The sequence below is a fragment of the Carassius carassius genome, chromosome 35, assembly GCF_963082965.1.
Source record: "Carassius carassius chromosome 35, fCarCar2.1, whole genome shotgun sequence".
NCBI lineage: Eukaryota > Metazoa > Chordata > Actinopteri > Cypriniformes > Cyprinidae > Carassius > Carassius carassius.
Genome location: NC_081789.1, coordinates 15,022,098 through 15,044,778, shown reverse-complemented (window position 1 = coordinate 15,044,778; position 22,681 = coordinate 15,022,098). Strand labels below are relative to the sequence as shown.

Here is a 22,681-nt window from a genome sequence, read left to right as displayed (position 1 = left end):
TAATGCATTATAAAAGTAGTGTCTATTTCTGATCTTTTATCCTTTGAGAGTTGAAAACTCAAAACCTTAGAAAGTTTAAAAGGAAATGTGCTATTGTGAGTTGGTGCAAAGTGCAGACAGAAATTAGTATTAAAAAACTGTATTGCCTCAGTTGAGCCACTAGGTGGTACTAATAGATCATTTTGTGGGACTATGATTTTGGTGCATATTCTGTATGGCATAATATTAATAATTTATAATTTACTATTAAATCTTTATATGCTTGGTTATGCTGAATGCTTGTTCACATTACAACAATTTATGCATATACATATTACAACTTATTACACAGAATTAGTAGGAATTAGTAGAATTATTTGATTCCTTCTTTCGCAGCACAATACTGTGTAATTCACATAGGAAGTATTTGAGGAAAATTTTATATACCTTGCATTGTGAACTCTGGGGGCACAGAAAGTCAATATAGTTTCTTTCTGCCAGTCCACAGTGTTCTTGAATGCCCTCTAAAGATGTCAGTGTCTTTAAGACAGTGTCTTAAAGGTCTCTCACCTGGAAGCATGTAACAGACATACACGTTCTTCAATGAATAAAGATAAGGCACCAACCAGAGCCAATTAAGCTCAATTCAGCGCTGTCTGCTGACACGCCAAAAACACCTGCCACACAGACACTCAAAGCCTGGCGGCATGATCCACCTGCATGTTAATTTTTAGCAAAAATCATGGACAGTGGAGAGCAAAAACTCTTTCATCTCTCAGCCGAATCTGGTGTACTGGTCCATCAGAAAACTTTTAATCTTCTTCCTGTCTGCAGGCACATAATCTCAGTCGTGTCTATCAGAATGTGCTGTCTTCCTGTTCCAACAGTCTCTGGAGCCTCTGCATCAATTCATGCTGAAACGGTCATTTATGGATGGAGACCCCTTTCACATCAATAAGTCACACTCTTTCAGCATGTTCTGCTTAAGGCAATGTCCATGGTTGACCTGCAAGCTGTTTGTCATGGAATATTTACCGTAACATATTTTGGTGGAACAGCTGTGGTCCCATAATGCCGTTGACATGTGGCTAGAGCTCTGTGTTATTCAAAAGAATACATATATACTTATACGTGTGTGTGTGTGTGTGTGTGTGTGTGTGTGTGTGTGTGTGTGTGTGTGTGTGTGTGTAGACTAAATAATGTAAGTTTGTATCCTTACTTTTGAACCATGTATATGTGATACAGAGAAATTTATTCAAATTTAATTCAAATAAAGAATCTTAAAACATAGCAATTATGGAAGCTTAACTTTTGGAACATCCTTCATGGTGTGAAAACCTATAATGCTTTAAAATGCTGCAAATGACGTCAAGTCACATTTCATATCAAACCCTGAGATGAATTTAGATTATGTCAAACACTGTAAATTAAATGTTCATTCTAAAGAAAGCATGTGGGAGTTTCTGGGCAATGAGTAAGTTGATGATCTGACAACCTCAATCTGTCATGCCTACATGCTCAGAATGAATCAAGACAGGTTGTTATAGAAAACAAGAACCCCTGACATGGAGACCTGAAAAGAAGTGAAAGTTAGTATGTGAACTCCATGAGCGCTGTGACAGGAAACACTGACTGCTGACATCCTCCAGTTGTTCAGGTGATTGTTTTCTGTGTAGGCTGATGCAGGATAACACTGCAGGGATTCATGAATGGTGCAGAAGCACATTTAAGTATCCAGATTTAAGTTCCTCTCAGATCCTGTACAGTATTCATGAATCAGGCTAATTGGACATTGAGCTGAGTGTGCTATCTGTGTCTCCAGACCATACTTACATTTCGGGGAATCAGAGCAATAAGACTGGAAGAGGAGAAAAAAAAACATTTGAAAATAGCTGAAAGCATAAAGCATTTGTGATTGTATTGTTGTCTTTAGGTACTTTATATGTGTCAGGGTGATGCAGTGGATAGTATTGTTTTTCTTATTCGAATTTGTAATAATTAGGGCTGTCAATGCCTCCTGTATTCATATGTATTTATGATTAATCAGGTTGTTGTTGTTTTTTTGTTTGTTTGTTTTAGTATTTAATAAATTTAGGTAATTTAATGCCCTAAATTGTGAAGACATTTATAATGTTACAAAAGATTTCTGTTTCAAATATCCAGTATGTATAGATGCACATACACAGAGACACACACAAAACAGCTGATAGATTTTTAGAATGCCTTAAATTACTAACATGTTTGACAGTTATCACTGAAATTACACCACATCATTCATTTTGTACGGTCATATTCAATCAATTCAGCATATTTAATTAATCATATGCTTAAATGCGTTGATTTTGACAAACCCAATAATAAAATAAGTTTGTTTAGGACAGAGAGTGGTTTAAGGGAAAAGTGCAGTATGTAGTGCTTTGTTCATTTGATATGCTGTTAGCAAAGATGTTGATGATACAGCAGCCTGAGCTTTTGAGAAACCACATGCGGTCTCCATCTCTCATTTCTCCTCTCCATCTCTCCTTTGATGCCAGACTTTTAGTCTTATCGGTGGCACTAGGAGACTGATTTGATCAATACTGAATCTTGCTATATCAAGGTCGTCTGCAAGAGGATGGTTTTGAGAAAAACATTAATAGTTTGCATTTTATATGAAATATTTTTTATATTTATTGTGTCTTGCCAAAGCAAACATTTTTTTATTATTATTGTCCATACAGGTTCAGTGGTTTATTCTGAACACCTTAAAACAAGTGTTTGACCTCACAGCTATGAATGATACCTTGAAGGAAATATTTTCTTTATAGGAACAGAAGAAATTTACATTTACTTGCTTACCAACTGATCCTCTGCAGTAAATGGGTGCCGTCAGAATAAGAGTCCAAACAGATGATAAAAACATTGTGAAGTTGAAATCTGTGTTTTTGTAAGAAACAAGGTGTTTAAACTTTAAACTGTTAATTCTGGACAAAATAAGGCTAAGTCCATAACAAGTCCATAATCCATAATAATGCTTCCTCCAGTGAAAAGCCATTCCCTGTTGTCCTCTCACATCAGAATCCACAGACTTTTTTGTTTGCAAGTGTTCTAGCTTTTTTTGCTATTAAGCGGTGCTTGATCTGTGCATATCTCTCCTGATTCAGACGAGGTGATTTTTCTCTAGAGCATACCTTAATATGGATATATGTATTTTAGCAGCAGTTTAAAGTTAATGGTGAATTTGTTTATTACAAACACAGATTTTCACTTTACAAGACATTATTTATCAACAGGATTATTTGGACTCTCATTTTGATGGCACCCACTGCGGATGATCCACTGGTGAGCGAGTGATGTAATGCTAAATTTCTCATTTATATCTTGGATGGCCTGAGGGTGAATAAATCTTCAGCAAATTTTCATTTTTGAATGAACTATTCCTTTAAATCATGTTGTTTGCTGAGAAGATGTGGGATATTACCTTTCTAAACAGTTAGACTTACAGTATTTAACTTAGCAGATAATAAAAACAGCCAACAAAATCCCATCGATTTACATTAAGAGGTGTTTGGTCTAGTGTCTAATTATAGTAGAGAAGGCGCTCTCAACTCCCAAGTTTTATATGGGTGCGAGTAATAAAGAAGTTAACCAAAGGTAAAAAAAAAAACGCACTCACAAGATATCCTTTCATAAATTTATTCGTACCATGTCTTACACAGACGCGTTTCGGCCTAAGCCATCATCAGTGTGTACCATGAAACACAAAAAAGGATATTTAAAAAAAAAAAAAAAAGACATCACAGGTGAACCCCATTCCTCAAATCATCAGCACCATCAGTTGCATCAAGTTACGAACATTATAAACCCTCCGCTTTTTGCTTATAAGAGGTCGCAAAATTTGAGGGATATATTGGTTAGAGCTGATTCTTACACTCCGCCTACTAATTGGCTCACAGCTCTTGAGCCGGGCAATTTCCCTTGTAGGAGTTGCGTGAATTGTAACATGATGATTGTGGGTAATTCTTTTTCACATCCAAGGACTGGCAAGATATTCTCTGTGAGAGGGAGAATTACCGTGTTGTGTACTTACTCAAATGCCCATGTGGGCTTTGTTATGTTGGTAAAACAAAAAAAGAATAAGATTACACGAACACAAAAGTAACATACACAATCATGATATTAAGTCACCCGTGGCCAGACATTTTAATGAATTTGGGCATGATATTTGTACTTTGATATTTTTAGATATTGAGTTAGTCAAAGCTCTTCAACAGAGAGGTGATAGGGAGCGCTATCTTCTTCAACGAGAGGCCTTTTGGATTTACACACTACAAACAGTATACCCCATTGGTTTAAATGAAGAATTACCTTTAAATTGTTTTTTGTGAAGCCATTTGGGTTGCAATCAATCCTTTTTTCTTTTTTTTTTTCTTCTTTTTGATAATTGTTCGATAATTGTTCATAAGGGTCACATGTGAGCATTATCTATGGCCTTTTTGTGTTATTTCTTGTGTGCTTCCATAATGTTCGTAACTTGATGCACCTGATGGTGCTGATGATTTGAGGAATGGGGTTCACCTGTGATGTCTTTTCTTTTTAAATATCCTTTTTTGTGTTTTACGGTACACACTGATGATGGCTTAGGCCGAAACGCATCTGTGTAAGACATGGTAAGAATAAATTTATGAAAGGATATCTTGAGAGTGCAGTTTTTCTTCTTTTATCTTTGGTCTAGTGTCTACACATAATTTCATTTAATTTGTCTGTCAGAGAATCAAGCATCACTTTGTATCCCCAGATATCCCAGAGCATAACACACTGTTACTGACAACCATCACATCATCATCACATCATTATGTGAATTTACAGTAATTGGCGATGAGATAAAGCTAATTAAATGACCATGTGCTTTATTGCCCCTGGAGGCCGCATCAGACATTAGTATTCAGCATTCCATCACAGGCTCCTCCTCCATCTGAGCCGCATTGCTGTTAGGATCTTAATTCTGTACCGATAAGGCAGTGCAGTTCACCAACCCCACCCCGCTATCAGAATTCAGCCTCCGTCCCGGTGTCCTCTCAAAGCCGGCTTTGTCCTGGATGAGTGGAGAGGCTTTTCATCAGAGGTTTCTGAGTGGGCAGAAGGGCTGATGCGGCTGCTCTTTGTTCTCTGTGGGTGGTGCTGCACCAGTGCTGCCTTATGACACTCAGATCCTCTGGACTATTGCTTCTCAAGTAGGGGGCCTCAGCAAGATGGACTAAAATAATTTTAAATAAAACAAAACAAGGTTTAAAACAAGCTATAGCAACAAAGAATCAAGATTGAAGCTGAAATCATTTTACTTATTTTAATTTGTTATGTTAAAAATTGCCTTTTTAAATTATTTATTTTATGTATATGTTCATATTGAATGTCATTTATTTAATATATATATATATATAGTAACAATATACAAACTCCATATTCATGGGAAGGGAGGCGGCGGGAACCGGCGGACATTCAAATGAAACTTTAATAACAAAACACAAAACAGCGCGACAGCCCCTCACGAGATGGAAGGATGAGGAGCGACAGAGACGATAGAGGAAGAAAAAAAAAATTGTTCCGGTTCCCAGACGCACTGCCGCTCGGCCCTCCACCAGCTGGGTGAACTCCTCTGCGGTGCCTGGCGGTGGCACTGCACAGCCCTCGGTGGATGGCACGACACTCCTCCACCGCCCGGTGGACGGCGACGGCTCCTCCGCTTTCGGGCAGCCGGCAGGAGTCCCCCCCCCTCACCGACGACTGCCGCGCACAAACAAAAACCAAACACAAAATAAAGCCCAGGCCTGGTTCTCTCTCATCCTTCATTGTCGTCGCTCCTCTTTTGTATCCTTCCGATCTCCTCCGTGGGACTCGAGACCGGTGTGTCGAGCAGGTGTCACTCATTTCCAATCACTCCACCAGCCTCGCTCCGTTCCCATGGCTCTCGGCCCCGCCGCACTCGTCACATATATACATATGTGCCTTTCAGCAAAAACCTTTTATTGTGTTGAGAACACAGTGATCAAAATTAGAGAACATTAAGCACGGTAGCACGAAAGAAGATTGCAACCAAAATTTTGTAGGGTTACTGCTGTCAGAAATTAGTAGGAAGTGTATGGAAGGCCCTGCTTTGATTGACTTCAGCACATCTTAGCCCGCAGGACATCACTAGTTTCTCATACTGTGCTAGTGTGATGTTGGTACAATCTTCTTTCAATCTCTTCCATAGTTCGGTGACTGTAGTCAGTTTCTTAGCCATAATTTTGTTGCCAAGGATTTTCCAGAGATTTTCAGTCTGGTTTAGATCAGTACTCTGGCCCGGTCATTTCATTATTTCAGTGTTCTGTGACATTGAGGCATTGTCCTGTATGAAAATTGCTGACTGATTGGGTGATAAATGCAAGGAAGGAACTGCGTGTTGCCACAATAGGTACTGATAAACATTTGCAATCACTCTGCCACGTAGCTATGTTAGAGGCCCAACTTCTGCTGCACAAAACGTCCCCCAAATTATCCTCTGTCCACACAACTTGCTCCTCAACATTGGTGAGCTTAGCCTTTTTATTACGTGCTGAGACAAATCCTTACCCCAGCACTGAACTAGTGAGCAATTCCCGCTGAAGTGTTGAACCGATTCCCTATTCAGAGTCTCCACATCATCCTGTCTTCTCATGCATTTGTCTTATGTGAACGACCAGCCGTTTTGGAGGATTCTAATTTTGATCTGCACTATATATACTGTATATATAATTTTCTAAGCTTAATAATTGTTTATCTTAATTTATCAGGGGGGAAATGCCTATTTCCAAGTTTTTAAAAATGAATTTTTATTTTTTTATTTAAAAGGGTCATGAAATGCCTATTAAAATGTTATATTATGTTTCTCATGGTTTATGTTTATAATTTATGAAGGTCCAATATTTGTGATGACAAAATTACAATTTTGGCTTATATGTATGAAATTCACAAACTGAAAAAAAAAACTCTTCAATTAAGTTGATAGTCTCAATAATTGTTTGAGACATGTGAGTCTTGATGCATCAAAAAATTTAATTCCTTTACAGATATGTCTCACCACAGTAAGATTCAACAAAGAATATTCAGAGAAAAAAAAAGAATACATTTTTATAGCGAATGTAGGACGCCTTTGAAGTATGTTCCACAATTTTGGCAGGCTCCCACTGCAGGATAATGAAGGGAAAAGGGTTGAAGGAGAAAGGGGAAACTACAGGGAGAAAATGACTCAAATGTGATACATTCAATTTGGCAATTTTGCATGTTTTGAATCTCATTCAGCCCATCCCATCGGGGAAAAATTACTTATTTACTATAACTAGCTGTTGTACATAGATGAGTTAAAATCCCTGATAATCCCAGTGGTTTTTGAAGAGGTCGCCTCGTATTAAATGAGTTTGCAGTGATTCAGCAGGTTTGTGCAGGTTGTTTTCAAAGTGAGCATAGCAGGTGGGAGGTAGATGCCTGGTTATCTTTCTCAAAGAAACCATATATCTTTGAAATCCTTTTGTCAAGCATTATTGAAGGTTATGTGCTTCCATGCCCTCGCTGTTTCCTTAATGCAACAAAATCAGATTCTGCCATGTTTATGTTGTTTTTCTCCTGGCAGTTTTTCAGTGCTTTCTGTGCAAATCTGCAGGCACCTCAAAGGGATGCAAATACTTCAAAAGATTTGATCTCTAGCAGTTGATTTATTGTTTTAGAGCATTGTTTGTGAAGATGATTTTTATTATTGCAGTTCCCAACAACATATAAACTGAATTTCTTTAGGCCTCTTCAGATGAGACTAGTTTTTCCTGAAGAGGGTAAATTTATATTGCAGATTTACTTTGTGATTCTAATAATTTGCAAATTTAACTTAACTGAATCTGTTTTCTCAGATTCTATTAATATACATCAGACTTCTGGGAAACCTAATCTAATATAAAATTAATTATAATATATATATATATATATATATATATATATATATATATATATATATATATATATATATATATATATATATATATATATATATATATATATCCGTGCGTGAGGTGCTGATCAGTCATGGGCTCTCTGTAGGGGAACAATGAAGAATAGCATTAGCATCCAATCTTCTGAAGTGATCACTCACTCGTGTGTCGGTGGCGGCGGCTTTTTTACCCGCCGCTTGATTGTCGGCGGCCATGACCAGTCAGCCTGTGACGAGGTTCCCAGGTGTTCCTCGTGTGTTTCCAGGGCGACGCTGATGAGGCTTTGGGACACGCGTCACACTCCCCTCCCAAGCGTTGTCCTGGTCCTCTTGTACAATGGGGAGATCGGGGGTGGGTGGGGAGTGTGCCCTGACAGACTTATGAAAGCTGGCCAAATCCTGGAGAGCCCATCGGCGTTGGCGTTGGCTGTCCCGGCCCAATGTTGTACGCTGAAGTGGATGTCCTGGAGCGCTAGGAACCAACGAGTTACCCGGGCGTTGGTATCTTTCGCCCGGGCCATCCACTGTAGGGGGGCATGGTCAGTAATCAGGGTAAACTTTCTTCCCAAAAGATAATACCTCAGCTCCAGGACAGGACTGCCCACTTGACGGCCAACGCCTCCCTCTCCACGGTAGCATAGCGTCGTTCCACGGGGGTCAGCTTTTGGCTGATGTAGATCACTGGATGTTCCTCGCCGTCCTGTACCTGGGATAGGACGGCTCCCAATCCAGTGTCCGAGGCGTCCGTCTGTAACAGAAAGGGGCAGTTAAAGTCTGGGGCCCGTAGGACAGGCTCCGACATGAGCGCAGCCTTGATCCGTCAAAATGCATCCTCCTCTGCGGGGACCCAGGGTGGCTTCTCCGGCTGCCCCTTTCTGGTCAAGTCTTTCAGGGGGGCTGCCAAGGAGGAGAAGTTAGGGATAAAACAGTGGTAATACCCTGCCAACCCCAGAAAAGCCCGTACCTGCGTCTTGGAGGTAGGACATGGCGCGGAGAGGATAGCTGTCACCTTCTTCTCCTGAGGTTTAATCAGGCCACGTCCCACCTGAAACCCCAGATATTTGGCCTCGGTACGGGCGAGGTGACACTTCCAGGTGTTGGCAGTAAGTCCAGCCTTCAAAGATCTCCCAGCACCATCTGGAGATGTTCGAGATGGTCCTCCCACTGCTCGGAGTGGACAGGTAGAAGGCTGCGTAGGCTTGATGGGGCCGCAGAAGGATTTCCATCATGCGCTGGAAGGTCGCCGGAGCCCAATGCAAGCCGAACGGGAGGGTCAGGTATTGCCAGTGACGCTTGGGGTGGAGAAGGCGGTCTTGGGCTTGGCCTCCTCAGAGAGTCCAATTTGCCCATAACCCTTGGTTAGGTCAAGGGTGGAAATATACCGGGCCCTCCCGAGCCGGTCAAGGAGTTCGTCCACCCTGGGTATTGGATAGCCGTCGAACTCCGAGATCTTGTTTAGGCGGCGGTAATCATTGCAGAACCGGATGGTGCCATCTGGCTTCGGAACCAAGACGATGGAGCTGGACCAGGGGCTCCGGGACGGTTCAATTACCCCTAACATCAGCATCTCCTTGACTTCCTCCTCGATGGCATGTCACAGAGCCTCCGGGACACGATAGGGCCGCTGCCTTATGATGAGCCCTGGTGGTGTTCGGATGTCGTGTTGCATGACGTAGGTCCGCTCAGGGAGGGGGGAGAACACATCAGAGATCTGACCAACCAGGTGCTGCAGCTCCGTCTTCTGGGCTGCCAACAGTTGGGGCTCCATGTCAACAACCTCGGGAGAGGAGGTGGCGAGGGTGGAGAGTTGGGCCCTGGACCCAATCCACTTCTTCAACAAGTTAATGTGGTACAGTTGGCTTTCCCGTCTTCGCTCGGGCTGACGCACCCTGTAGGTGACCGGGCCCACCTTCTCGGTCACGGTGTACGGCCCCTGCCAGGTAGCCAAGAATTTGCAGGCCGCATTGGGTCCAGGACCAGGATGTGATCTCCTGGGTGGAACTCCCGTGGCTGGGCCGCCCGGTTGTAGTTGCGTTTTTGGGCCTTCTGCACTTGACTGAGATGTTCCCGGACTAAGGGCATCACTCTGTCGATCCTCTTCCGCATCAGACGGATATGCTCGATCGACGACCGGTGGCCAGCTGGCTTCTGCTCCCACACCTCTCTTGCGACATCCAAGAGGCTACGGGGCTGTTGCCCGAACAGGAGCTCAAAGGGGGTGAAACCCGTGGAAGCTTGCTGGACCTCTCAGATGCCAAAGAGGACGTAGGGCAGCATTTGGTCCCAATCACGTCTGTCTTCAGCTGCCACATGTCTGAGCATTTGTTTGAGGGTCTGATTAAAACGTTCAACCAAGCCATTCGTCCTGGGGGTGGTAGACCATGGTCCGGAGTTGTTTTACCTTGAGGCGCTGGCAGAGGTCCGCCATCAGCCGGGACATGAAGGGGGTTCCCTGGTTGGTCAGAATCTCAGCTGGGATGCCGACTCGGCTGCAGAGGAGGAACAGCTCTTGGGCAATGGCCTTGGTGGTGGACTAACACAGGGGAATAGCCTCAGGGTACCGGGTGGCATAATCGACGATCACCAGGATGTGCTCGTGTCCCCTGGCGGACTTTGGCAGTGGCCCCACTAGATCCATCCCGATCCGCTCGAAGGGCACCTCAATGATGGGCAGCGGAATTAGTGGACTGGGGGGAGGTGTCCGTGGCGACGTTCGTTGACAGGTCGGGCACGCCTGGCAGAACCGCTTCACCTCGGCGTCCAGGCCGAGCCAGTGGAAGCGATCACGGATCCGTTGGATGGTGTTCTGGGTCCCGAGGTGGCTGGCCATGGGATGTGAGTGGGCCAATTCCACCACCGTCTCTGTCTTCGTCCGTGGTATCACTAACAAGGTTTTTTCCTCCCCCCTCCGTGATGTGACACAGTAGAGTAGCCTTTCCTGACGATGAAGTGTGGGACCGGGTGGGGACCTGGCTGGACCTCTTTCCCCTCAATGACCCGTACTTGAGCCCAACAGTGCTTCAGCCGATCGTCCTCGTGCTGGGCCTTGCTGAAGTTGCCCCCTCCGGACACCTGCTGGACACATATGTACTGTGTATATTTATATGTATAAATAATTACATGTATATATTTAAGAAATATTTTAATTATTTATAAATTTAAATATAATATATATTACATTATATTTCTTAAATACATACCTGTATGTGTGTATATTTGTATGTACAGTACATACAAATTTACACAGTACACACACATATTATGTAAACACACATTTTTATTTTAATGTATTTATAGTTTATACCTCTTTTTTTATTAATTTTCATCTTGAAACTTTTTTTTTCCACCATGAAATAAAAAAAAATAGTAATTGTGACTTTTTATCTTTTTTCTCACAATTGCAAGTTTCTCACAGTTTATACTTTTCTCAATTGTGTGTTCATATCTCACAATTCTGCTTTTTATATTTGGAGGGAAAAATTGTGAAATTTAACCTGAGAGTTGCATGAAAGATTTTCTAGATTGTCAAATAGCATGAAAAGGTTGCAAGTCCCTTTTTATTTTATTTTTTTATCCTGTGGCAGAAACAAGCTTCTATAATAATTATCGGTATAGTCACAAATGACCTTTATTAAACAAGTCTGACTTGTTTTGTTTTTGTTTCGAGAACGAATTCCATTCAATAAGAGCTTTCCTTTTATTTTCAATTTTCTAATTGTTTTCTTCTTAACTCTTGCTGTTTCTTCAGTTGATTAAAACCACCAAAAGCAGAATCACCTCTGCAGTGTTCTGCCCTAAAGCCTTCATAGCATTAAACAGGCTCAGTAAAGAGATTTCATTCCTAATTAAATTACTCCAACCGATCTCCTATTCATCAGTCCAGGTGTGTGTGAAGAGATTTATGCCATCCTTGCATCAGTCTGAACGGCCTCATCACCCATGATTCCCTTAGTGAGATGATTCATCATCCTGCACATATGTGCTTCGGTTGGGGTTTAACTGGATGTAACTCTGGCTTTGAATTCAAGATCTCCCACCTCAAGATAAAGATTCAGACTACAAATATAGCATACAAAGCAGCTTGAATTACATTTTTAACATAAGAATTCATGTGCTGCATTAACAAAAAACAAAAGCTTCACATTTCTCCTTTTAAAGTGTGAACCAGATTATAAATCCAATATCACTGTAATGAAAAAATGATTCCATTGAATCTGTTTTGACACCGTCATTAAGTACCAATTATGAGAAGCCCCCTAAGTGTGTAGTTTGCAGACACAAGCAATATTTAGTGTATTTTTCTACTTTTTGTCTTTGGATCAAATCTGTCGCAAACTGTTTATTACAATTACCACAGACAATAAAGTTTAAACTTGTCCTTTAATTTAAAAAATACAATTAGAGACTCTAACAATGGAAATTTACCAGCCCAGTTTTAGTGAAAGTATAATAAAATGTATTTTAATCAAATGTATGTTATGCTTGCATTTACATAATACATTAAATATAGTGCTGTCAAACGATTAATCGCATCCAAAATAAAAAGTTTTTGTTTACATAATGTACAGTGCCATGAAAAGTTTTTTTTCCCCCTTCTGTTTTTTATTTTATTTTATTTTATTTATTTGAATGTGGTAATTAACATTTTTATTTTAAAACCTTTATTTAAATATGGCAACATAATATTGCGCTCTACAATATTTCTATGAATAAATCTCTGACAGAGACTATCAGCCAATCACTGTGTGTATAGTTAGTAAGTATGCTGACGTCATCCATAGAAAGGTCATCCCCACCCTTCCTCTTAGCTTAAGACTTCTGTCTATGCCTTAGTAAAAGTTTGTCTCAGCAGCTTTGTGAATAGGTTTTAAGAAAAAACTCTTAGCTAAAAACTTTTACTGCTATTTAGGAGAACTCTTAGTAAGATAAAATGTTTTGTGAATATGGGCCCAGATTCTCCAAAACTGTTCACTAAGTTTATGATTAAATTTCATATTTGAAATCACCAAAGAAATCTGACAACAACTGTGTCATAAATGTTATTAATTTTGCTCAAATAGTGTTATAAAAAGCTTATTTTTCAGGCTAGATCAGCCAGTCCACATGCGCAGTCCTTAGCGCACATCTCAGAGCGCTGACTGTTTCTATAGCAACTGGGACTTCTAATGGCAGCTGCAGTGACACGCTGACTTTACCGATTAGCTCTTTCATTCAGAAGGCGGGGCTTCCTGCGATTGAGCGGCCACATTGAGCATTGCATTTTTTTCCCATTCAAAACTATACAAATGACACTTATTGGGTATTCTATAGTCTCAATCTAGACATTGACTTGGCCACTCCAAAAAAAAATAAAAATAGAAAAAACTGGAAAAATCTTCTCACGTCACTGTTTGTGTGTGTACCGTGTAAATTTATTAAGTATATATATATATATATATATATATATATATATATATACACGCACACATACAGTATATATTTTGAAAATATATAAACAACATATTTATCTGAAATATTTACATGCATGTGTGTATATTTATATATACATAATATACACAGTACACACATATATTATGTAAACAAATCTTAATTTAGATGGGATTAATCGCGATTAATCATTTGACAGCACTAATTAAATATTAATATAATATCTTGAAAATATTATTTAAATAATGTAGATTACAAACAGACAATCATTTTATTATTTAAAAAAAATACATTTTATTAAATAAATAAACACTTTCCCCGTTTTGAAATAAAATCTAATTTTTTTTTTTTTTTTTTTTTTGCATATTTGTCATACTTAAAAGACTGAGATCATCCAAAACATTTTATTAGAACACAAACATAACCAGTAAATACAAAATGCAGTTTTTTAATTATTATTTTATTTATTAAGGGTAAAAAGGTGTCCAAACCTGCCTGGCACTACCTGAAAAAGTAATTGCCCCCAAATCTAATAACCGGTTGTGCCACCCTTGGCAGCAACAACTGCAATCAAACATTTGCGATATCTGGCACTGAGTCTTTCACATCACTGTGGAGTAATTTTGGACCAACCTTCTTTGCAGAATTGTTTTAATTCAGACACATTGGAGGGGTTTTGAGCATGAATGGACTGTTTAAGCTCATGCCACAGCATCTCAATCAAAGTCCCTTTAAGGCAAGTCATGTCACTCGGCGGCCATCTTTGAAACGCTTCTCGGGCATGCAAGTGCAACTCCTATCTCTTTGATCAGGGCCCAGGAGGAGTAGTTAAGAGGACTTCTAAGTCACTAAGACCAAATCTGAATTATCCTAAAATGGCTGTTGCCAGCAATCTACCTCGGAATATAAACATTTTTGAAAAAAAAATTCTAATTGGTTTGGTTTGGAGGTTATCCCAACTCCAAATGTTTGATTAATATATGTTCTTGCGTCAAGTTTGGTTTTCTTTTATGTTTGCATGTCTTACTATTAGTCATGATTTTTCTGCTAATTAAAAGGCTGTTTATATGCATATTACCAAAATTGTATTTGTCGCAGGAAAAAATTAAATACAATTCCACATGAAGTGGCGAAATCACTGTCCAGGATGAACAAATCTTTGACGACTGGTCTATGGTAATATAGTACATTGGGAAGTACATCCATGTGCTCACCTAACATTCATCGACCTTTATGTAGTAACTTTACATGGCAGCTAATTCTAATGTTAGTCTAGAAAAAAGTGTGCATGTTTGTGCGGAGTGTGGAAGCTGAACAGCACGCTTGTAAAATACTTCGTCATTTTTGGTCATACAGATAAGAGTAATGCATCTTTTGTATCTGTAAAGACTCCGTATATAAAGCAGAATAGAACGGACATGAACGCATGATGTCAAGAAAACAAAATTATATTCTATTACACTGAACAGACTTGCTTAGCTTCTCTGAAAGTCATCCCGATGCAGTCCGCCTGGTCTCCATCAAAGCCTCGTTGAACAGATGGATGATGTCATTGGCTATTCTGTGCTCATTGCACGGCTCTGGGTGCAGTCATCATCCAGCGTGGAGGGGGCTCCAGATCCAAACGACAGAGGAATCCAGTTTCCAGGTGTTGCTGCAGCAGGATATCAATGAGTACAGAACAGGAGAGGGTCTGCAGTCTATGATCACCCAGCCCCTGCTGCAGACGTACACACACACCCACACAGGCATCCGCAGCATGGAGAGGAGCATACATTGACAGAAAACAAGGCTGGCATTTTGGAAGAGGAAAGTGAGAAACCGCTGATAACAAACGCTTGTCAGGCAGGTAATGTTTGCTTTCTGCGGCATTGAGGGGTTTCCAGGGTGAAGGATGCCATACATGTGTTTAGTGTGTCTGGATCTTCCACTGATCACCCACAGTAGACATTTGTATTCCTGTTCCTAATATTGAATTAGAATCAGAATGTATTGTAGCATTGTTTTGGTTATTGATTTGTTAAGCAGATTGTCTGCATTGCTGGAATACGTGTGTGGTGCAGGTAGTATAAGGTGGTGTTTGCACTTTCCAAGGGTGGCTGATGGAAGAATATGTAGAAACACTGAGGTCTGAATTCACAAAATTTATTTGTCTTTTTTGTGCAATATATTTCAGTACAAAAACCTGCATCTTATGTGTGTGTGTGTGTGTGTGTGTATACATATACATATACATTTTTATCTCTCTTTCAGACTATATATATAAATACATTCAACATTTCCATTACAGGAATAATTTTCCTTTTAAAATATGTCCTGTTTTCCTGTATTTTTTATCTAATAAATGCAGCATAAATAAATATATATATATGCTGCATTTATTAGATTCTGGAGTTCTGGAGAATTCACACTTGAACACTAGGGCACCTTTACTATTTCAATTATGGATTGCACTTTATACACCTAATGCAGATAACATTATTGCGCATCATTATTGGCTAATCAGTGACCGTTTGAATTTTATCAGGTATCTTGCCTAAAGTCGAATGATGCTGTACAGTCCCAGTAAAGTCGTCAGATTGCAATAGTCTGCTACACAAAGAGGGAATTTCTTTGTGCAAATTGTTGTGGGCATGTTTGCAGTATAACTTGATTTGCATAATTCATTTAGTGAATATAGCTGTGTGTTTCCTGAGCAACCTGCCTTGCTGCGGGTATTTCTGAGGTTGCTCTCTGATCCTGTTGTCACGTGATGTTGGACAGGTGTTGTTCTGTTTCAGTCTGTTAGCACATGGTGCATCACTGAAGATTGGCCTCTAAGCAGTATAAAAAGATGACATAAAATGAGGAGAAATTAAATGTTAGGCCATCGTGATATGTGTTGACAGTGTCATTATAATTCACATTATCAATTTTCTTTTGGTCCAGCATCTCCCACCTCCTTTTCTCTCACACTCCTGCTACACTGGCTTCCATTTGTTACCATGGCAACCTTTTCATCCCACCCCTTCTCTCCATCTCCCAACCCATCCATTAAAAGTCTTCAATCCCTCATTTGCCCCCTCTTTCCCTGTCTCTCCCCCGCAGTAATAGCCCCTACCAGGATAGCAGTGTTTACTTTAATGTCTCTAAATAATTCATAGCGTTTCTCAGCGGCTCATAGACAAAAGACCTGTTAAAATAATTGTATGGGTATTCAAATAGCAGTTTTACTTGCACTGCATAATTCTACATATCTCTTCTCAGCGTGAAATGTTTTTAATGTGATATACTGTATTGTTTTGACTGCAGTAAGGAACATGGCTTATAGAAGGCAGTATCAGTTGCTTCTGGAGAGTTTTACAGACTTATCAAGTGCGTATCTTGTCTCTGTTTTCTACACCGAACTGCGTTATACAACAGGAATAAACGTTTACAGCAGGTGGCTACAAGTGTGGGTGCATTGCACTACAAGTTGGTGCTGTCAAGAAAATTCATGTTTTTCTGATTTAACAAGTTTTATGCTATAAATGCATGCCAGTTTTTGATATAGCTATATCTATCTATCTATCCATCTATCTATCTATCTATCTATCTATCTATCTATCTATCTATCTATCTATCTATCTATCTATCTATCTATCTATCTATCTATCTATCCATCTATCTATATCTATATATACACTCATCTAAAGGATTATTAGGAACACCATACTAATACTGTGTTATATACTGTGATATATATATATATATATATATATATATATATATATACATGTATGCAGGGCCGACGCAAGGGGGTGTGAAGCCCTCTTTGAAGTTGACAAACGAGGCCCTCAGCATTTTTTTGTGCGTGAGGGGGGTTGCTATACTAACAAACGCAACTTTAACACGATTGTGATCGATTGTGATGCCGTGCTCACTGACATGTTTGCGCACTAATCATGGTCATCGCACACGCTCATAAGAATTGTAAGATCTACTGCATAATAATAATATTAATAATAAAGCAACTAAATAAGTAAATAATAATGTTAAAGTTAAAATAAGTTCAAGGTTTGTAGTTATTTATGAAGAGTTAAGATGTAAAAGCCTCTAAGTAAGCCTCTAATCTAAAATTTTCTTCTAAAATGGTTATTTTCTCAGGCTCCTATGTTTATGTTCGGTTATTTTACTTTAATGGGAAAGAAAATAAACTATTCATTGCCATTAAAGTGAAATTACTGAATCTACACATAGGAGCCTGAGAAAAAAATGCTCATTTTAGAAGAAAATTTCAAATGGCATTAAAGGCTTTTGCATCTGAACTCTTCATATGAAGTTGTAATCAATTTACACTATTTGAAAATATTTTTTTTATACTTTTTTTATTATTATTTTTTTCTAAATATATACTTTTATTCGTATGTCTAGTCGAAAACGCAAATGTCTCTTGTCATGTTTATTTATGATGTAGATGAATCATGATCACATATTTTCAATTCAAAATGGCAAAATTTCATCAAAAGTTGAGTAGTCATAAAGCAGTTTTATAATACCGTACTATATACATCTTTTCACAAACTTTTGTTGCATTGTGACAGTGACAGTAAGACCCACCTTCTTTGATTTGATTGGCCATCTTGATCATTTTGACATTTAATGAGCACTGTTGGACAATTGAGGCAGACCAGCCTAAAAGTTTAACTTTTAAAACTTTGTCATCCTAACAACAAACAGCTTTACTCATTATTATACAGAGTCTTATACTGTCTGTCAGCTGTGACTATTTTAGTCTTTCAAAGGACAAAATAGATGGAAAAACAGTAATAAATATTAGATATAAACGACATAAAATTGCAGGCCAGGAGCGAGGCGCAAGGCCCTGTGCTTTCGCACCCTTGGAACAGCCCTTGCAACAGTACTGGATGTATGTGTATATGTGTGTGTGTGTATTGATAGATATATTGTTTATATATTTCTATAAAATAAATATAAAATAATATAAATATAACAATTGAAAATATGTATATTTCAATTGTTTTATATTACTAGAATAAAATATACATACACATATATATATATATATGAATTTGCATTTGAAGAAAAAGTAAGGTTGAAACTAAATAAATTTTCTATGTCAAAATTTATTATTATTATTATTATTATTATTATTCTTTTCACTGAGCTTCACTGTTTCTTTATATTTCTAAAACATATATTTAGCATATATTTACAATGTATTTTGACCACAAATATATAACTAAAATTGCAGCTCTGGATCCCTTTGTTTACCAGTCTTATTTTATCATACACTGTGCACAAGCACACTGAAATAATGAGGTGTAGAAATGCTGGGTGGGGGAGACGCCGCCACCACTTTCAGGTCACACCATCCACCCTTTCTTCATATCAGCCAGATCTTAACCTTGAATCTAATTAACCTGAATCTTATTGCTCTGCACCACACTAAAAGCCCCATATGCCCTCCAAGATCAACAGGACACAGACCGCCAGCTGTAATTGTCTACTTTTATTTATCAGTCAATCACAGGGAGAGAAACAACAGGATGTGTGTGTTTAGAGAAGCAGGCAATGATAAACTTTTAGTGGGAATTGTGAAAATCAATGTTTGTTTGTTCCCATAACTATGACTCGAGCTAAAGTTTGCAGCGTTGAGGAACAAAGAAACTGTATTAATTCCTCCTCCCTCTTAATGTTGGATGAAAGCAGAACTGTGGCTGCTTGCAGTATAAAATATTTCATCAAGGGGGTAAAAACCATGTAATGAAAGTCCAGTTTGCACAAAACAAGGGGTAATGAAAGTGCAAATACTGCAGCGTGTCTCTAATAATCAGAGCATCATGAAGAGCGAGAGGGAAATCTCCAGAGCTTTCCAACTGAATTTGCAGCAGCAACAATCAGTCAATTCTCATTAATATTCCAGCCACGTTTCACGCCTCTGAGGAACCAATACACAGCAGAACGTGTTATATTTCATACAACAAACATGAACTGAAGCTTTCATGCGTTTTCCAGTCAGGTGTACTGCATTAGTTACGTTCTTTTAAATCATTGATAATATTTGCGTTTTAAAGTAGATTTTGGATGTGAATGTGACAAGAATGATAATCATTTGATTTGCTATGCTTTGGTGTCATTTTTCATACAAGTGACATGATGCACTCAAATGACTGTAATTTCATATTCTAGTAATTTAAAGCAAAGGCAACAATAGAATTTAATGAGATCATTCACATCAGATATGTAACATCTCTACAGCTCTGTTGTTTCTTATTACCCTAGTCGTTTCACATTGACAAAAAGATCACTGAAACTGAAATTCAAGATCAGATTTTGATAGGCATGATGAATAAAAAAATCATCATCCCTATGAAGACAGCTTGCATTGTTTTTTATCTATTGTTCTCACTGTGTGTTTTTCATGTGTGTGTTTTTTACCGTAGAGATATATTACCCCTTAGCTACATCTGATTCAAATTTTATGCTAATTAACAGTGAGCGGTGGTTTCAGTCATTACAGTGCTTCACTCGCACTGACTCTTATTCTGCCTGAAAGAATTAAAAGACCGAGTTGAAGGTGGAGCGATACGACCAATCAGATGAAAGCAGCGTTTCAGCTCCGCCCACAAGTACGAATGAAATATTGAAGCCATAAACCGAAATGATCAAAACGTACACGGGCCAACTGTCTTGTCCATGTTCTCTCACTTGAATCCTCTAATTGAGATTTGAGTCTCTTGACCTTCTGCAAGCCCCGCCTTGTTCACGCAGTGATTGACATGGCGGGAGGGGCGGAGTGGATCGGCTCGGAATGCATTTTCAATGTGCACATTGAATTTTGCTACATTCATTGCGGGACATTGGATGAAAATGCAATCATAAGTGTCTTGACTGTGAGTGTTAATGCATTTAAGAAAAATAGCATTTAAATGATAATTTTGCCACAGTTTTTACTTGAACATGTTATACATATCTAATCATTTCTGTAATACATATTCATTTTAATTTTGCAACTTATAAAGCGTTACAATTATTCATTTTACAGTATTAAAACTGGTGTATGAAATGGCAAATGAAAATTATGTAATTTAATTTTCATTTTCATTTTGCACCAAACGTTCCACAAATGTATTGGAAAATGTAAATGTAAATACAGAAATGCATTGTCATTTTACACATTGCATTGTCATTTTGCATATTACATCCCAAATTGAATATTGCTACCCATATGCTTCCATATATCTGATGGATGTACATTATACATGAACATGCATTGATCTTATCCTTTTATTTCAGTGAAATGGAACAAATTTCCGGAACAAGGCCTGGATCAGTTTTCTGCAGTTATCTTGTATTTCAGGCTGTCTGACATTTCAAACATCTAGATGCTGATTATTCTCTCACTCTTAGTCTAACTTTAGATACATATCTGTATCTCTTCTTCTTGCAGAAACCGGCTACATTGATCCAGTGATTATTGAAAAATACAACACCTCCGGGTTTGTGGGTTGCCTGTCCAGAGTGCAGTTCAACAGCATTGCTCCTCTGAAAGCTGCTCTCAGGTCCCGTGATTCTGTTCCTGTCTCTCACCAGGGTAAACTGGTGGAATCCAACTGCGGAGCTTCACCCCTCACGATCCCACACATGTCTGCTGCAACCGACCCGTGGAACCTAGACGCTGGTCAGCACGTCTAAACAACTTCAAGAGGTCTTGAAGTACCCAAAGTGCACTGACATTTCCGAGTGGTATAAAAGACATTTAATTTTCAATGCTAGTTTATTGATTGCATCGTTGCATTGCATTGCATTGACCTGACCAATGAGATCTAGCCGCTGTAAACCACTTTATAGAAACCCACCTAAATGTGCATCTTAACTGTTTTGCTTTCAGTCTGATTTAAACGTGAAAAATAGATACAGGACCAAAATTCTAAAAAGGTCGATGGCCAGTTAGTGGACAAAATGACTTCTGTAATGGAGTGGATGCCGAGTTGCCATATCCTTCATATTAAATATATTATTACATGATTTCTTGTTTGACTATTAATCAAGTTATGGCAAGAGTGAAATGTGTAACCTTATGTGCGCTTATGAGATATTAAAGAATCCTGCTTTATGCTGTACTTCTATTCTCTAAGATGATGACTTCATAGTGTGTGAGTAACAAACCATACTGATAAAATTCTAGCTAGGACTAGGCAGCCTTGAAGTTCTGATAAGTTCTCTGTGTATGTGTGTTAGTATCTGTCTGTACAGGGAGAAGCTCAGACAGTCCCAGCACAAACGATCAACTGCCAATGTCCAGCGTATCAGATATACGTCTTTGGAGAGTTTATCTAGGTTTTGGAACCAATCAGAATTTTTTTGACTTATGCATTGACGCAATTAGTATCCTCTGTCAGGGTATAACTGTTGTTGATTTTGAATTGTATGGGGGGCGGCTTACGAACTCCGTCAAGAGTACTGAAGCTGACTTCTGCTGATGAAACTGCGAACTATTTTCTTCAAGTAAAATTATTATTATTAATTGAACTCATCTGACTCCTGGTCTTCATTGCGACATATCTGGTCCTTGGGTTTTAACTGTAATACCCCAACAGTTAATGGTGGAGGATGCGGGCAATCGTTCTTTAGTGACATCCCTGATAAATCATCAAACCAAGGTAGGAAAGATTTTATATTTAATATTATTGGTTAGGGACTGTCTGTAAGAGGAGGGGGTCAAGAGAAGGAGGAACGATAGACTCACTCAGACGTGAAGGGGTAGACACCAGCTCCGGGGTGGAGTAGGTAAATTGGTGTCAAGGTACACCTGTAAATGAAGTAACCTTGTGAGTAAAAGGGGTACAAGTGCACATCGGTAGGTCTTTGGATAAGATATTTAGAGATGTGTACAGTTACAGGGGGTAAAAGTGCACACCTATGGGTCTTAGAGAGAGACATGAATTTTTCATAGGTGTGCACAGTCCAGGGGAGGACAAAAACACATTCTTAACAGGCATGTGAACCCGTAAAGGGCAGTGCTGGGTTTAGCACCGAGAGCCAAGGGACACGTAGGGCCGTAAATAGGCAGTGCTGGGTCAAGCACAGAGAGCCGAAAAGCACGAGAGACCGTAAAGGGCTGTGCTGGGTTAACCATAGATAGCCAAGGCAAGTGCATTTACGGCCGGGTAAGCCAAAGTAGGGGTATGGGAAATCCCGAGAAGAATGTAAGATGCTAGACGGGGGTTCTAGTCGTAACTCGCTCTTCCAACTCTCGACCACCCACCTTTACAGACGGGGGCGCCCTGAGCTTAGAAATAGGTCAGGTCAGTGGTT

The 22,681-nt window shown here is 39.2% G+C and overlaps 1 protein-coding gene across 1 annotated transcript in view; it reads left to right on the top strand.

Annotated features, from left to right (window-relative positions):
• LOC132115624 (contactin-associated protein-like 2) overlaps nucleotides 1-21,058 on the top strand; it is a 46,213-nt gene extending 25,155 nt beyond the window's left edge. Inside the window, exon 7 of the mRNA XM_059524040.1 lies at nucleotides 20,814-21,058. Coding sequence (XP_059380023.1) covers nucleotides 20,814-21,058 — 245 coding nt within the window. The remainder of the gene's footprint in view (nucleotides 1-20,813) is intronic.
• The last annotated feature ends 1,623 nt before the right edge of the window (nucleotides 21,059-22,681 follow it).